Genomic DNA, 17406 nt, shown 5'->3' on the forward strand with positions numbered 1-17406 from the left:
AAGGTTGAGAATACTGGCCTACAAAATCAAGTGTAAATTCCTTAATATTCAGTACAGGCCCCTCCACTATCAGCCCTGCCTGCCTCCCCTCGTTACCCACTGCTGGCCCGACCTTCTAGTTCAGGCTCCAGCAGTCCTGACCCACGGCTGTAGGGCCCTCCATCCGCTGTCTTACCGTCCCCTCTGGCTCCCTGCCCCACGTAAACAGCCAGTGTCCGCTCAAGCACTGCCCCCTGCCTCATCCTTAGGGGCCTTCCTGTGCATGTGCGCAGTGCTCCATGCACACCTTTACCGCTGCACCTGACTCCATGACATCGTATCTGTTTCTGTATCTGCCACCCTCTAAACAGATCCGCCCCTGTGTCCCCAAGTGTCCAGCAGAGCAGATGCACCATAAAATAAATGCCCACTGAGTGAGAGATGAATGAATCTACCGAGCACTGCAGAACACTGTAGTCCACATTATTTTCCAATGTGATGTGTTCGCTGAGCCCAGCAAGGCTCCCCCAGCTGAACTGATCGTCTCTCCGAAGGCTGCCACTCATTTCCTCATCATGTTTGCTACTCTGCTCTAGATTGAATCTATCTTTCTGAAAGTGAGGTTCCCCAAACGGACGGTGTAGTCCACATTAGTGTCTCCCCAGCACAGTACACATGACACAACCAACTTCATTCTCAGGGACACCAGGCCAACTTACTGTATGCAGATGGAAATAACACAGGCTGTTCCTGCTGCCATATCACCCTGCAGATGCGCATCTAATTCACCACCGACATCACCAAAGTTCCTTCACAGAGAGCCTCCCGTTGACTCTCCAACACTGCCTGTGATTCGTTTTCCCCAAATGTATCACTCTGCCATTTTCCAAACTGAATCTCATTCTGGTATTTCCTGCTCGTATTTCTTACCTCCCTGGATTCCCTTTTCATTATGTTTTACTCCTTGCTGATGTTAAGAACGTCCCAATTTTGTACTTTCTGTAAAGTTCATTAAGGTGATGTGTGCCCGCTTTTCAATGTCATTGATAAAACAATTAAATGAAATCAAACCTAACATCAACCCTCCTGGAAACCGCTCCAGAGGGTTCCAACACCATGTGTCACTTAGGGCTTTTGGATCCACGTTCTCTGCAGGCAGGGCTTCTGGCTCAGTGAAATGGTCACATGGCATAAGCAACTGAAGAAACTGTGTAACATTCCTTGCCTTTCCTTCCAGCTCTGTGTGATAAAAATGACACTAAGTTCACATGGTATGACAGGTTCTCTAAAATAAGCCAAGTGTGACTCCACTGTCACCCAGAGGATCACACATTTTCATTCTTCATTATTCATCATATCGTTTGGTACCAACAACACTGAAGTCAGGAGCTCTCCCCACCCACGATCTCATACATATGCGGTTTCCAGACAAACCCCAATTTACTACTTCCCCATTCTTCAAAATCCCCAATTCTCCATCATATTTTAATAATTTGCACAGTTAAAACATAAAATGGCAACTTATGCTTTGTCCCAAATTAATATAGCCAATATTTTTTTAGCCCCATACTTTCAGAGGTGTCTTCAGGAAAAAAGTCATGACAAATTTATTTATTAACATAGTTTTTTTCCCCAATAATTGCTACTTTTTTTTTTTTTCACCACACACACACATGCTCAAGGACTTACTCTGATTTGGGGGAAACTCAAAAACACACAGAGTAAAATAAAGCAAGTAACACTGCAATTATGGGGGCAAATTGTTATTTGGTCTGTTCTTAAATTTCTGTTCCAGTTTCTCATTTTGCATGACGCTGGTAAAGCACTCTGCAAGCACGTGGCTAACGAGCTGGACTTCGTCAGGAGCCAGCATGTCGGGGACCAGCAGGGATGTGACAGGCTGCAGTTTACACACAATTCCCTGGACACGCCTTGTAACTCCACCCCTTCCTCTTCCACTCATAAGAGCAAATCAAAGTAACGAGAAGTGGGGAAAAGAGATTAGCTCCACTGAAGTCTTAAGAACCACCTCAGGTTTTTGCAGCACGTACCCAAATAAATGTTCTAGAAGGAACCCAGCTTCATTCACTGAAAGTAGACGCACATGAAATAACGGACTGGATGACGGCACTCACTTGAATGTAGGAAATCCTTTTATCTATTCTAACTGGCAGAGCAGTCGTCACTGCCGAGAGATTTACTACACGGTTCCGGAATACACCCAGACATAAAAATTAAAAGGGCAGATATAAGACCTTATGTTTCAGAGCCAAGTGATATCCAGAGTGGATTCCCTCCTTAGCCTGTGGTCATCCGATGCACTCTTCTATTTTCTGTGCCAAAATACATATTTATATTAATAGTCATTTGTTTTCCTGAATTAATTTGCTTAAGGAGAAAAAGCGCACAACATTTCAGATGATATATCATTCCGTGCTTAACAACATTAAAATAAGCAAACTCCAAGGACAAATGAAGTTGGACTATCCATGTAAATGATTTACTTTAACATATAGGATATTAAAAATGCCTATTCACAACTGAGTTTGATCCCTTCGACAACATCACTAATGCCTTTAATATCATATGACAGGTATACAACAAAAGTAGATTCTTTTTCACACTTGGCATCATCAGCTTTACTCTGTGATTCTCTTGATCGTCTACCAGACCAAATTCAGGTTCCAAGCACTCAAAGATGTAATTTTAGTACACAGTAGCCGGTCTTATTAAAATTGTGAGAGGCGTCTTCTTGAATAGAACATCAGTGGCAAAAAATGATAGCCCTCAAATATGGCACTGGGTAGCTAAGACGTTCCGGAACGCGGCCCACGCCTCCTCTCTGTCTCCAGGAAGGGAGGGCCACCTCTGGTCCCTTGCCCACTTTTGGATGAATTTCTCAGTGAGCTGTTGCCGGAGGCTTGGATCAGTTCCTCTGGGCGATGGGTCAGAGCCACGGAGGCTGCCCTGCTCTGAAGCCTGGCAACTCACATCAGGCATCAGAACCTCCCAATGCGGGCCTCCTCCCATAGGTGCCCGGCACCCTGCCAGGTAAAGAGATCAAGGCTGTGCAGACCTGAGCTGGAGGCAAAGAACACAGCCAGACCAATCTTTCAGCTGCAAAACAGGTTTTGGCCAGGGGTGGGTTGGGTGGCATGGGGCCAGACACTTGCCCCTTTCTGTTCAGCCTTCCACGCCTATAATACAAGTCAGCCACAGCACCCATGTAAAGATCTATCCTCATTCCCAGGCCTGCCTCACATGGCTTGGCCCTTAGAGGCCAAAAAGATGTGTTCTAGCTCAGCACAGCCGTCCTGGAGGCCACTGCCTGGCCAGCTGGAGGGAGGCCCACTGACCTGTCACCCTCCCACTCTCCCCAGAGAGTGGATGCACCCTTACCTCTCATTTCTGTCGCCGAGGAGCCGTTGGACCAAGCTGTCCACTTATTCCTGTGCTTGCTGATTTCCTGGACTTTGCAGACGTAATGCCCTTGATCGGCTGGCCGGAGGGTCAAGACAGAGAGGGTGTAGAGCACCCCGCGCCGCTCCTCAAGGAGGCGCAGCCTCTGACGGTAGGCGCTGCGGCTGAAATTCCCATAGTACTGCACCACCCGGAGCTTGGTCATCTTAACCATCAGGGCCTCCTGGGAGTCCGGGCGCGCGAAGAACCAGCGCACGGCCAGCAAGCTGTCCTTCCGCCTCTTCTGGGAGACGTGGCAGAGAAGAGTAGCATTTTCCCCCTCCAGGTAGTCAACCACAGGCCCCGGGGACACGGTGACATTGAGGGCCCCACAGACCTCTGCAGAGAAAAAAGGAAAGAAGAAAATGAGGAAGGCCACCACCTTTCCCCAGGTGAACACACATGGCGTCTTCTCTCCAGGAGCCAGGTTGGTCTGCATGGCCAGAGAGGTGGGCCATCCCCATCCCCTCTATGCTCTCTCTGCCTTCTCGAAAGAGCCCTCCTTGGGGTGTGGAGTGTGCCTCTGTGGGCACCCATGTCCTCATCTATGAGATGATCCCAGCCAAGCGGGATGCCATGGACCACCTGGCCCAGATGTATTTCTTTTTATTTTAATTACCTGCTGACATTTAAAATTCAGGAGATATCATATAAAGATTTGGATTTGGGGAAGTTCTTAAAAATTTCCAGCTCACATCCAATTTCCCCTCCCCACCTGCCTCCCAAGGCCTGCTTCCATCAGTTTCATCACCTCCCTGAGTGGAAAATGCTGTAACCAAGGCAGATTATCAGTACCGGTCAGGCGGGTGTTAAACCTGTACCAGGGAGCTGGAATGACAGGGGTGTCTCAGTTTCTTGCTCCGAGTCTCTTAGGACCAGGATCCATGGTCAAGGAGTTGAAGTGCAAGAATAAAGAATGAATGAGCCCAGGAGCAGGTGCCAGACTCTCCCAGCAACCCAAAAGATGCTCCAGGATTCCAGGCCCAGGCCGCTACTTCCTGTCCTTTGGCTTCTTAGTTAGGGCTGCCCCTCCTAGCTGCCATTCTGCCCCAAGCTGACTTCTGAGAGTGCCACTGGCCACCCAAGACCATCCAGCCTCGCCGCCCTCACAGAGGCCTCCTCCCAGGAGACGCGCTGCATGGCGTCTGCAAGGATTGTGCAGTGCGGCGGTGCAGCCCCGGAGCTCACGGTCGGGGGAACCTCCGCCTGGCAGGCAGAGCCCAGAAAGGGACAGGAGGTCCAGAGCTTCCTTCTGTCCAAGCTGGGCTGTCCTCTCACCAGGTCCCACATCGTCACCCCTGCACTGCCCAGCACACGACTCCAGGAAGCACCATTCCCTGCCCACTCCAGTGCTCGAGCAGGTGCCCCCAAGGTCATCCCAAATTACAAATGGCCCCCAAACACCGCCTTCTGGTCACATGAAGGGACTTGGGCCCTGATGGCAGAGTCACCCAAAGCTTGGAACTCTGGTCAGTGCTGCAGGTAAGCAAGGAGGAAGGATGAAAAAGAGAGCAAAGGTTTGGACCTTCTACTGCGAAGAGGCTGTGAGTCAACAAGGTGAGGCCCTGTGTGTGTTGGGGTGGGGGTTACTGGGGGGAGTGTGACCTACAAAGCATCCTTCATTGTAAAAACCCAGGCAATAAGCTCATCCTTACGTACGGTTTCCGTTATTGATTTAATAAACTAAACACCTTGAGAGATATGACCTGAGGGTCAATTTCATTTCATTTTCTTTCTCATCTCTTAAAAGCCAGGCCACCAGGATACTCCAAGATCCTTAACTTAATCACACCCATGAAGCACCTTTTGCCATATAAGGTGACATTCATTGTTCCAGGGATGAGGACGCAGACATCTTTGGGGGTCATCATTCAACTCACTGCACTGTGATAGTCTTTGGTCACCATAAAAAAAAAAAATGATGGAAGTGAATTCAGAAGAAAAAGATTGATGCTTGGCTGGACTCAGCTCTTTGTGGACAAGAACAAGGTCTTCTAGGTCTACAGTGACAAAGGACAAAGCCGCCCAGGGAGATACTCGGGGAATGCAGATCAACAGGTAACCAAAGAAGGCACACGCTTCCGAGTAACAATCCCACTGTCCACACAAGTCACTCACGCAGGACAAAAAGAGGAGCAACTGCCCTTACCGTCTCCCCGCACCTCACCCACCCGGCCCCCACCCTGCCCACACACCATGTTAAATTAGTCCAAAAGCATTTTCCCCGAATGCCAGGATCCAGGCTGAAGTTCACACGGGTCCCACAGCAGGAGTTCCCTGGTGAGTGGCCACACAGCCGGAAACACCAGGCTGACCCCACTCCGCTAGCTGCCCGGGGGTTCAGCAGGCCGAGAGCAGCAGAGATGGAGCAGCTGGCTTCCAGAACTGAAGTCCCGCTCTGCCCGCCCCCGAGGGCTCCCCACTGGAGACAAGGAGAAGGCAGGAAATTGAAACAATATGGATGGGATGAGAGCACAGCCAGGACCCCACACCCTAGTCTCCTCCTATCAATGCTGCATGAAGGAGGGATTATTTATAGTGACTGAAACCAGGAGAACGTGCCAAGTGCTCCAGTCCCCATGAGAGGCCAGATTCCATCCTACAGGCGAACTAGTAACTCTTCCTCTTCTGCAGCTCAGGCCGAGTCAGCAGCTCCCAGGAAAGGGGACGGACTGAACTATCTTCCCCAGAAGAACCCTCGTTCTTTCTTTACTGGTGTGCCTCTCTGCCTTCAGTTAGCCCCATACTCTCTTACAAATGGCCCAGGCACATTTCTCCCACTGAAGTGCAAGACCCTTGTTACGGGCTGAACGGCGTCCCCTGCAAATTCCTATACTGAAGCCCGAATCCCCAGGACCTCTGAATGGGGCTGTATTGGAGAGAAAGCCTTTAGAGAGATGACTAAGTTAAAATGAGGCCCATAGGGTGTACCCCAATCCAACATGCCTGGTGTCCTTGTAATGAGGGGAGATTAGGACGCAGACACAGACAGAGGAAAGACCATGTGAAGACATAGGGAGAAGACAGCCATCTATAGGCCAAGTAAAGAGACCTCAGAAGACACCAACCCTGCAGACACGTTGACCTCAGACTTCTGGCCTCCAGAACTGGGAGAAACAAAATTCTGTTGTTGAAGCCCCCTGTCTGTGGCACTTTGTGATAGCAGCCTTGCTCTCAGGAAGGTTCATTTCAGGCCTAGTCCTACCACCAGCCCGAATATTTACACCCACTTTCAATGAGAGCGTATGGGGCTGGGACTGAAACGATGATGCTCACAGGCTCCTCGGCCGCATTAAGCTTTGCTAGAAGACACAGGCTCTCAGGTTGTGTGGATCCCTGTGCCTGCAACGACCTTTCTCAGAAAGCTGGTGCCCCAGCTAATGCCCTCCCCTTGACACTGGAAATGACTACCTTAAGCCCAGGGAACACAACTCGGCTCTCAGGCACGCAGCTGTGAGAAGTGGCATTGCTTGAGGGAGGGGAGAAACTGCAGATAGAGGACCCAGTGCTTGGCCAATGTTAGCTGAGCTGGATGTTTAAATACTAGGAGAGAGCATCACACAGCTTCTGCCCCATAGCAGTCATTAGGCTGCAGAGGGGCCAAGAGGCAGGCAGTGGAGGCAGGCTGACTAGAGTGTGGGGCCGGGGCCGGGGATGGGGGTTCAGGCCTTTCCCTTCTGGGTCTCCACACCTTGCAGGGCAGAGGGGCAAGGCAAGCAAACTACAAGACAGGGGAGGTGGGGTGTCACTAGACCCTCTGACACCAGGTAAGGTAAGGGAGCAGCCAGGGGCAGGGCAGAGTCTCCTCTCTCCCGGCCAAGGAGGGAGAAGCATCGAAGTCATTCTAGGCTGGAGAATTTAATTTCTTGCTTTCTGACCCTGCATTGCAGGGAAAGGAGGTGGGAGGTAGATCCCCTGCCCCCATCCCCTGGCCACCTCCACATTCAGTGCTCTGCTTCCTCCAGCTTACACCCCAGCTTATGCTTTGTTCACTTAATCACTCAACAAATAGTTGCTGAGAACTGCCATGTGCCAGACACTGGGAGAAGAAGACACATCCCTAACCTCGCAGAGCTGAGAGTCCAGTGGGCTAGGCACTGGTCATCAGGAAAAAGACACAGGAGAATGTGACTACAAACAGCAACACATGCTACAGAGAAAAGGTGTGGGGCTTATGAAAATCAGGGTGAGAGACTTCCCTGGTGGCGCTGTGGTTAAGAATCCGCCTGTCAATGCAGGGAACACGGGTTAGAGCCCTGGTCGGGGAAGATCCCACATGCCGCGGAGCAACTAAGCCTGTGTGCCACAACTACTGAGCCTGTGCTCTAGAGCCTGCGTGCCACAACTACTGAAGCCCACGTGCCTAGAGCCCACGCTCTGCAACAAGCGAAGCCACCGCAATGAGAAGCCCGCACACCACAATGAAGAGTAGCCCCTGCTGGCCGCAACTAGAGAAAGCCAGTGTGCAGCAACAAAGACCCAAAGAAGCAAAAAATAAATAAATAAATTTATTAAAAAAAAAAAATCAGGGTGAGATTCTGATCTCTGTGTGTCAGGGAGGAAAGAGACCCTGGAGAGGTGACCCTGAACTGAAGGCTGAGGTAGAATTCATGACATAAATTCAGGGCAGCAGTGAAGAATGATCTTCCTAGAAGACGATTCTACCTGTGCAAAGGCCCTGAGGCAGGAGGAACATGGTGCAGTGTCCTCCAGTGAAGTGCACCACACCATCGCCCAGGCAGCCACCTGTGTTTGCAGACTGACCTCAGGAGGGGCCGTTGCACCTCAGGAGGGGCCCCCAAGACCAGTTCTTAAAGGAGGAATATAACAACATGGGCAGGAAAGAGACTGACCCAAAACAGAGGGTTGGGATTCCTGCTGCAGAGAACCATATTCCTTCAACAAGCACGTGCTCCATGACTTGGTAGGTGGGTGTGCCCGCCCCACCGTGGGCTGGGCGCTAGGACGCTCAAGGCCCAGAGCCTTCCCAGTGGTGTAGCGGGGCTATAGGCAGAGAGCCAGGGGTTGGAATCCAGCAAAGCCGGGCTGGAACCCTGGTTCTATTAGGAGTGAGGCCCTCAGAGCCTCAGTTTCCTCATCTCAAAAATAGGAAGATGATGCCTTGCGTGGTGGGTATAAGGCTCCAACAAGAAAGCACCTTGAAAATATCGATAAAATTTACACTCCCTGAGGGCGCAACAGGTGGGGATAACAGAAAGTGACACGCACAGTGACCTGTAAGCAGGATAGGCTTCTTGTGGGTATGATCTGCAGTCACACACGGCCCTATGCTTGGAGGGTCCCCACTTGATTTAATCTCTGCTGTTGCTGTCTTAAAAGCTTAAGAATTTTTAAATGAGGGGCCCCGCATTTCCATTTTGCACTGGATCCCACAAATTATGTAGCTGGTTCTGCCTATAAGTGAACATTAAGTTCCTGTGGATAAAATTTATGGGGTCTAATCCTCTTGATCCCATTTGGATAATGTTGTGAAAAGGACTAAAGCTCACAAAACAGCCTAAAAGGACATCAGTGTGGCCCAACAGTACACAACCAACTCATGTAGTACTCAACCTCCCCCTCTCCCTCCGTCCCTCTCTCTCTTCCTCTCACACTCATCATGAAGTGAGAAATAGCAACTTACAGGTGCAGGGGAGTATAGAACTTCTAACAAAAGCAAGGCACCTGCCTCACCTGGGACACAGAGGTAGCAAGGCTGGGGCCCCTCTGTTCCGACCTGGCTAGAGATGTGCTAGTGGCTCCGTGCTCCACACTTCTTCTCTGTCCTGAACGGACTGCCCCCATCCTTTCAGGGAGCCAGGAGCTCCTGGCTCCCTGAATGCAAATTGTGTGTTCCAGTTGGCAGTGCAAATCTCACTCTTATTAAAAGGACAGTCTGAATTCATGACAAATAAATCTCTGAAAGAAATACAATTGTATTACTTAAAAACCCATGGCATTAGAAGCCGGTATTTACCGAGCACCAAGCAGAGACTCAGTCTATAGAGTAGGTAATGTGTTCATATTAAGGCGGTCACCTTAAAATAGCTCTCAACCAGGACAAACACATGGCCTTGACCAAAGATGAACGCTAACATTTGCTGGGTGTGACCTCTAGACCAAGTACTGTTCTACTGTAGATGTATTTTCTCGATTTATCCTCATAGTATGTTTATCCCCATTTTTACAGACAAGAGGGCTGAGGCCCAGAGAGGCTAAGCCACTTACTCAAGCTCACACAGAACATGGCAGAGCTGGAATTAGCACCTAGGCCATCTGGCATCAGAGACAACAGTCACTCACCAATCTGGACCACAGCACGGCTTTCAGTAAATATTTGCCCCTCACTTTGCTTTTCTGTAAAATGATAGGTGGGACTGGGTAACCCCTGAGGTCCCGCTTCTCCCCACAATGGAGAGGCAGAAAAGTGTGCCAGTTAAGAGTCCAGACTTATGTATAAAGTGGTTCTGCCAGGCTCTCTCTTGAGGGGAATATGATGAGGGATTGTGGGTGAAAAATTTAGAACAGAGACAGGCACACAGCTAGTGCCTTGCTGCACTAGCAAGGGCTGTCATCATTACACAGCCTTAGGCACAGCCAGGGTGGACTCTAACGGTTCTCTAATTCCAGCTCTCTAGGCTCCTGAGGTCTCCTGGAAACATGAGAATGTCTTTGACCCCCAAAAAGCCCCTCTCTGGGGACACCCTCTCTGACAGCACCTGCAATTAAGAAGGTGGTCATGGAGCACAGGCGACAAAGATCCCTGTGTCCCCTGTATCTCACTGGCTGCTGGCCACTAGAGCTGCCCTGGCCCAACCATCTCAGTCAAACCTCCAGTAACTGTCAGCCAAGACAGTGACAACTGTGAAAGGAACATTTTCCACAGGGCCGATTTCAAGTTCACTGGAAACTCCACTGCACTGGTAGCCAGGGGACAATGGGTAAATTTCTTCCCACTGTGATCCAAGTTCCTCCCCCCTAAAACTCTGGTCTATGCTGGCTCAAATGCCAGCTCCACCATTTGGTAGCTGGGCCACCCTTGGAAAATTACTTAACTCTACGCATCAGCCCCCTTACTTACAAAACACCAGCAACACAGCCTAGCCAGGCCTCCTGCGTTCAAATCCCAGTTCTACCACGTATAAGCCTTGTCAAGCGAGTCAACGCATGGACCTGGCCTCAGTTTCCTCATCTATAAAATGGGGGTAATAATAATAGCACCTCCCTCAGAGGCAAGCTTAACTGAGTTAATGTTTGCAAAGCACTTGGATATATATATTTACTCTTGTCATTATTACTTTTGGGCACTGTCATGATTATATGAGATAACTGTAGCTCCCAATGGACACCCAGAAAATGTGAGTGCCATCGATGTATTTATTATTACTATTATTCTAGCCAGCACAGCCCTTTCAGCCTTGAGAAATAAGGAGAGAAAATTCTTCGGCAAATTAGAAGTGGGAGCAGAAACCCCAAATGAAAGCTAGCAATGCGGGTAGGGGCTGCCCTAAAGCACGGTGGTTTGGAAAAGGGTAAAGGGCCCGCGGCTCCAGGCAGCCGCGGATCCCCTATCTCCCCAGGCCTGGTCATCATGAAACGCCCGCGAACAAGTCCTTAGACCCCAACCGCCAGCGGCGCAGATCCGGCCCCTTCGGACCGGGTCCTCCGAGGAACTCTCCGAAGAGAGTTAAAGGGAAGTTTCTGCCCACACTAACCTGCCAACAGCTGTCGGTGCTGCCTGTTGGGAAGAAAACAGAAAACAAACCAAAACTAGGGCTCGCACGGTTCTGCTCGCATCTTCCACTTGGAGGCCTGGCCCCTGGAAGGCAACCGGGCTGCGGAGGGTCTCCGCGGAGCGCTGGGGTCCCGGCCGGGCGGGGAGCGAGGAAGGGGCGCAGCATCCCCGACCCTTGGGAGGCGCCGCTGTGCTCCGCCGCCTGGCCAACCAGACCCGGGCCCACGGACGCCGACGGGGACCGGGAGGGGACAGCCCAGAGGCGGCAGGGCCTCCCGGCCAGGCCCAAGCCCCGAGCCCCGGGCTCCCCGGCGCCGGCCGCCCTCGCCCCACCCGAGGGGTCCCCGAGGCGCCCGGTCCCAACGCGCTTACCCGGGGCCGGAGCCCGCGCCAGCAGCACGGCCGCCGCCAGCGCCAGGAGCCGCATCTCCCCGCCGCGCCCGGCGCTGTGACGCGGGAGCAGCGCCGCCGCCCGCCCGCCACCACAACCAACCCCGACCCGCCCCCCCACACACCGACCCCACCGCCGCGCAGCCCGCCCCGCGCCCGCCCCCGGCTCGGCCCCGGCCCCCGCCCCCGCCCCCGCCCCTCGGGCCGCCTGCCCCCGCAGGGCCAGGGCTTCTGGGCGCCCCGAGCGGCGGAGGCGCGGGCCGCCGCCAGCGATCCTCTCTGTGATCTGTGGGCGGCTCATTTCACCACCCCCATTTCACAGATGTGAAAACTGAGGTTCTGAGAGGCGATGGCTCAGACACAGGACATACTAGATGCAATGACATTGGAGGTCACTTTGCATTACAGGCCAGTTATTGCTAAGGGGAGGGTGTCTTGGAGGTTGGGAAGAGGGTGGGGGGCGACTCCCAAATTCGGGGGCTTCCCTGACCTAAGGCTAACCTGCTGCCCAGGGAACCTCTTGCAGTCGCTCCACAGAGACCTTTGGGAGCCAAGGAGCAGCTGAATTTGGATGCGGGTGGGAGGGTATCAGGGACGGAGACGCTTGGAAAATTGAGAAGGTCCACACAGATAAGTTCAGAGTGTGTGGACACTATAAACAGTAATGGCTGCTTAGGGTGCCCTCAGCCACAGACCTGGGCTAGATACTTTGCACCATGTCACTAAATCCCGACACTGTGAGACCCTGGGACAGCTTTTCAATCTCCATGTGCCTCAGTTTCCTCCACCTGTACAATGGGAAAATTGGCATGTCCCTCATTGGGTGTTGAAGATCAAGTAAGACATTTCCAGTTACAGCACTGCACCTGGCCCCTGGCCTGTGAATGTCACCTATCTTTACTCTTATTATTACAGATAAGGAAGCAGAGGCAGAGAGATGAAAGGGCTGATCCTTGCCAGGATGTGATGACAAGGCCATTCAGCCCAGATTACTCTGAGCCAATGGTCTTTTCACCATGCTTCTAAGTTTGAGCCTGACTGATGTGCTAACCCAGCATCTCTACAGCAAAGAAAGTGTATATTAGGTATGTTTTGTGCGTGTCTGTCAGGGGAGGGCTTTGTGGGGTTCCAGAAAAGGTGGGCCCTAATTGGGACTGGGGTCCCTGGAAGAGGAAGAGAACATGGCACCCTCTCCTTCTCTCTAAAAGCAGTGAATGGGGGTGGGGAAGGCGTGGAGACAGAGGTGGTGCTGCCCACTGGTGCTCAGCCCCAGGGCACGTCCCAGAGGAGACATCCACCCTGCAGCCCAGGCCAGTGGGTGTACAGCCCTTGTGATCTCTCCAAATGCCAGGAACTCCCAGGGGGCCAGGGGCTCCCTAGGGCTCTTCTAGCTGGAGACCCTCACAAGGAGCAGGGCCCTACAGGGACTGGGCTGACTATCCAGACAGTCTGACTGGAGGGAGCAGCCCCACCTCTCACCACCAGGTGGGTGATGGAACTGGGGAGCCAAAGGGGAACTGGCTGCAAGGCTGCTGGGTCTGATGCCAAGGACAAGAAGTGAGGGCAAGAACGGATGTCGAACTGGGTCCTACAGCCCAGGAATGCACACATTTCTGGATTTCTGGGAGACTTCCAGACCAGAGCTTGGAAACCACTTTGCATGTGTGAGCAACTAAGCCTCACACCCCATCCCTGTGAGGTCCCAGGCTCCAATTTATGGGTTAGTAAGCTCAGGCTCAAAGAGGACTGGAGACCTGTCCAGGGCTCTTGGGCCACAGAGTATCTGGACGGGGAACTTGGATTCTGACTATGGAAGACAGCGCTTGGTGAGACAGGAGAGAGGATGCCAGAGGAGAAGCGCTGGTTCTGAAAGTCAACAGACATCCCACCCTGGGTGCCACTTGTGGGTCCTTGGGCAATACAACCTCTCTGAACCTCATTGTCCACATGTAAAATGGCATGTCAGCATGACTGCACGTGGGTAGGGCGCTAAGGAAGCAGCAGGACTGTTTGGTGTCCTCCATGGCCTCCCACCTCAACCTTTGTGCTTGCTATTTACTCCCCATTGGTGGAAAGTAGAAAGGGCCCTTTACACAGGTCAGTCACATTTAAAGGAGCCAATTTTTGCTTTGGTCATTGTATCACTTTTTTTTTAAGTTTTTCTTTTTTTTTTTTTTTGGATATGGACCCTTTTTTTAGTCTTTATTGAATTTGTTACAATATTGCTCTGTTTTATGTTTTGTCTTTTTGGCCGCATGAGGCGCCTGTGGGATCTTAGCTCCCCAACCTGGGATTGAACCCACACCCCTTGCATTGGAAGGTGAAGTCTTAACCACTAGACAACCAGGGAAGTCCCCCATTGTATCATTTCTGAATAGCGTTCTCTCCTCACAGAACTGAGCAGATATTCCACTCAGCATTAGTCTTAAATGCCCACCCTTTGCCTCGGTTTCTCTTTGCCAGAATTGATGCTGTGCTGGAGATTTAGGGGCTGGAAAGTGCTTTTCTTGCAGTTCTGCGATACGTAACGTTGTTCTCTTTTCAGCTGTGTGCTCTCTCAGTACTTTTCAGCTTCCCAAATAATCTACCAGACCATCTTGATAAGACCTTTGCTGCATGACCCGGGAACCACATCCAGTCTCCTGGGCAGACACCGCCAGTGACCCAGATGAGATGCAGTATTTCAGTTGTTCTGGACTACAATAGCAAAGACCTTCCAGATACTGACCTTCACGCTGCTGCCTGCTCACTCGCTTACAACCTTAGGACAATTTGAAAATCCTCCACCAACTTATTTGTCCAACCCATGGCTCCATCAGGTCTATGTTCTAAATTAGAAGAATAATACAATCCAATTATTTTTTTAAGTTATCTCTTCTAAAAATCCCCCCTGTCTGGAGTTTCTAGACGAGCATTCAGACTGTTTTGAAGTTGATCCAGGTCCCGGTGGACACTAAGCTATGCGGAGGCCCTACTCAACTAATCCTGATTCTATCGGTCACCACTGAAAGAATCTTAGAAATCCAAATTCCCTCAAAATAAATGTGTTCTGCGATCACATGGCAGGCTGGGGAGTGGAGGTCTCCTTTTCCTCTTCCATTATTCAGTTGTTTGCTAAAACCTGGTCTGATGAAAGAAGAGGGCACGGTTTTTTAATCAGCTTGATTTTGTGTATAGCAAGTATATTCCTAAACTAAAAGCACCAAAGAAAAGTAAACACCGCCTTCTAAGGTGTTCGGTGGGTTTCGCTGTTGCTTTTTCAGTCTGGATTTACACAAGTAATTTTTAAGGTCTCCTCCTCCTTAATGCTCGCAGGCATTCTGGAGCCAAAAGCACTTAGTTGCATGCTTGAATTATCACCAATAGGGAGTGAACAAAGAGTACACTCCGGACAGAAAGGGTTTCGGCTGTGACTGATGGAGGGAGGATAGGAAAGAAGAGATCATGGTTACAGAGGACGCGTCCATCCAATCAGAAGCAGCAGCCATCAGCCAGCAATGGTGGAACTTTCATGAAACCTGCAGCATCTTTCCCATGCACAACTAGGGAAGGGGTGTGGAGTGCACTGGTTTTTCCCTAAAGGTAAGGAAATATGAAGCCATGAGGCTGGCAGTACATCTAGATAGAAATAGCTTCTCCAAAGCTATAGTATATAAGTTTGGGTCATTCCATGACCTTAGCAGTGATCGTCAGCTTGGTTGTCAGGCTCTGCAGGCTGGATGCAGAAAGAAACGGCCCGCAGATTCTAGAAGTCTCCAGATGGAAGGGACTGGAAAGAGGGTGGGATTGGGAACTGGACAGGTCATCTATATCACTGATCACAACAGAGCCCATGCCTGTTTCCTCTTCCTATAGTCCTGCTGGCAACATCTACCATGAAAGCAGCCCTTGAACTGAAAATTAAAGGATGCTGGGAGAGTCCCGCCAGCAGCGGGTGATGGACTGTTCCAGGCAAGGGAACATGTGCCAAAGCACAGAGGCTAAAGGACGCAGGACTTTCAAGTCCTGAAGGTGGCTTCTGGGGGCCTAAAAGACCAGTTGAGTCTGGGGAGTGAGATGTGGATGGAGAGACAGGCAGGAACAAAGCCCTAGCAGCCCCGCAAATGGCAGATCCAGGAGTTTGTACTTCATCCCAATGATGGTGGTTGCCATCAGTGAAGGAGGAGAGATGTTGCAAGGGTCCCCCAGGCATCACAGAGGAGGCACCACTAGGTTTGGAGGCAGGGGCTACGTTGAGTCTAATATCTCCAATGCTATTGACAATAATCCAAGAGAAATGTTGAATTTCAGAGTCTATAACTCCCAGTGAGGGTAGAGAAAAAGGAAAGACAATTGACTCAAGCCAATGTGAGATACCTTGAAAACAAGTGTCATTGTCCAGGATCTGAGACAAGAGAAGGGCTGAGTACTGAGCCCTAGAAAACCCATTCCTGCACAGTGCCCAGTGCATGATGGGCCATCAATATATATCTCAGGGGCGAAGGAGAAAGAAAGGAAGCTGTTTCTTGGGCTACCGTAACAAAGTGCCACAAACTGGGGGGGCTTAAACCACAGAAATGTATTGTACTCACCGTTCTGGAGGCTAGAAGGCTGAGATCAAGGTGTCAGCAGGTTTGCTTTCCTCTGAGGCTTCTCTCCTTGGCTTGTGGATGGCCATCTTCTCCCTGTGTCTTCACCTGGTCTTTCTTTTTTGTGTGTCTGTGTCCTAATCTTCTCTTATGAGGACACCAGTCATATCGGATTAGGGCCCACCCTACTGACCTCATTTTCATTTAATTACCTCCTTAAAGTCCCTATCTCCGAGTACAGTCACTGTCTGAGGTGCTAGGGTTTAGGACTTCAGCATGTGAATTCTGGGGGAGATTCAATTCAGCCCATAACAGCAGGGAAGAAGGGAGGAGGAGGAAAGAAGGAGGCAGCCAAAGAGGGAGCTGAGGAAGGCGGCTGACAAATCGAGATAGGGATACAGAGCCAGGAGAATAGAGACTCAGCCACCAACGTCAGCTATCACGGAGAGGGACAGCCTATCCCCAAACAAAGGCAACAAGAGAACCAAGAAAATTCTTCATTCACTCACCCTAGCCTGGGATTGAAAAACATAGCCTGGGAGTCTGGGAGAAGATACTTCTCTCCTCTCGTGCATTTCAGATGTTCCTAACTAGCAGCCTTTATTGGGCCACAGAGATCTGGAGCTGGGAGCAGCTCTCATGCCAGCACCCACCCCCTCAGCACCCCATCATCCCCACATGGGTGAGCCCATCCTGATCTCCCTGCTCCATCCCCTGTGCCCTGTGGGTACTTATTACTTTGGGTTAATCAAACAAGGAAAGGTCAGTGCTAGAGGTTGGCAGAGGCTGTCCTTGGAGAGACAACCTTCAGTAGGCAGCTTGGACCCCCTAGGGGGTCTTTGGAAATGTATGGGACATTTTTGATTGTCACAATGATTTGAGGGGTGGATGAACTACTGTCATTCAGAGGCAGGGGCCATGACATGAATGCCCTACATTGCCCTGGGTAGTCCTGCCTGGGAAATAACAGTCCATGCAAAATGCCAATCATCACGCGCACTTTAGAAACAGAGAGAGCGATGGGAAGTCACTGACGCAGTCACCGGGGCAACCGAGGGCTTCTGGGGCTTTGTGAGAAGAGGGTGCACAAGATTCAGAGTCATGTCCAAGAAAAACTGGCTGTTGATTGTCTTCCAGCAGCTCCAGGTCATCATGCTGTTCTTGGACTAGGCATCTTTCAGCCCAGTCTCTCACGGCCAGCCTGGCTTTCCTCTCTGCCTCTGCAGAGGAGTGCTGAGTCCAGTAAAATCAGAGTCAGGACTGCTCAGGCTCCTC

General features: G+C 51.0%; 1 protein-coding gene across 2 annotated transcripts in view; it reads right to left on the minus strand.

Moving 5' to 3' along the window:
* Positions 1 to 11645, minus strand: part of VSTM4 (V-set and transmembrane domain containing 4) — an 86396-nt gene extending 74751 nt beyond the window's left edge. For both annotated transcript variants that reach the window (XR_009536105.1, XM_060126392.1), the window contains exons 1-2: positions 11546 to 11645; positions 3379 to 3777 (exon numbers count right to left, since the gene is read on the minus strand). Coding sequence is in view for 1 of the 2 variants with exons in the window: in XM_060126392.1 (XP_059982375.1) it covers positions 3379 to 3777; positions 11546 to 11600 (454 nt within the window). In the remaining variant the exon portion in view is untranslated. The remainder of the gene's footprint in view (positions 1 to 3378; positions 3778 to 11545) is intronic.
* Between the last annotated feature and the right edge of the window lie 5761 nt (positions 11646 to 17406).

Source organism: Lagenorhynchus albirostris, chromosome 16, assembly GCF_949774975.1.
Source record: "Lagenorhynchus albirostris chromosome 16, mLagAlb1.1, whole genome shotgun sequence".
Classification (NCBI taxonomy): Eukaryota; Metazoa; Chordata; class Mammalia; order Artiodactyla; family Delphinidae; genus Lagenorhynchus; species Lagenorhynchus albirostris.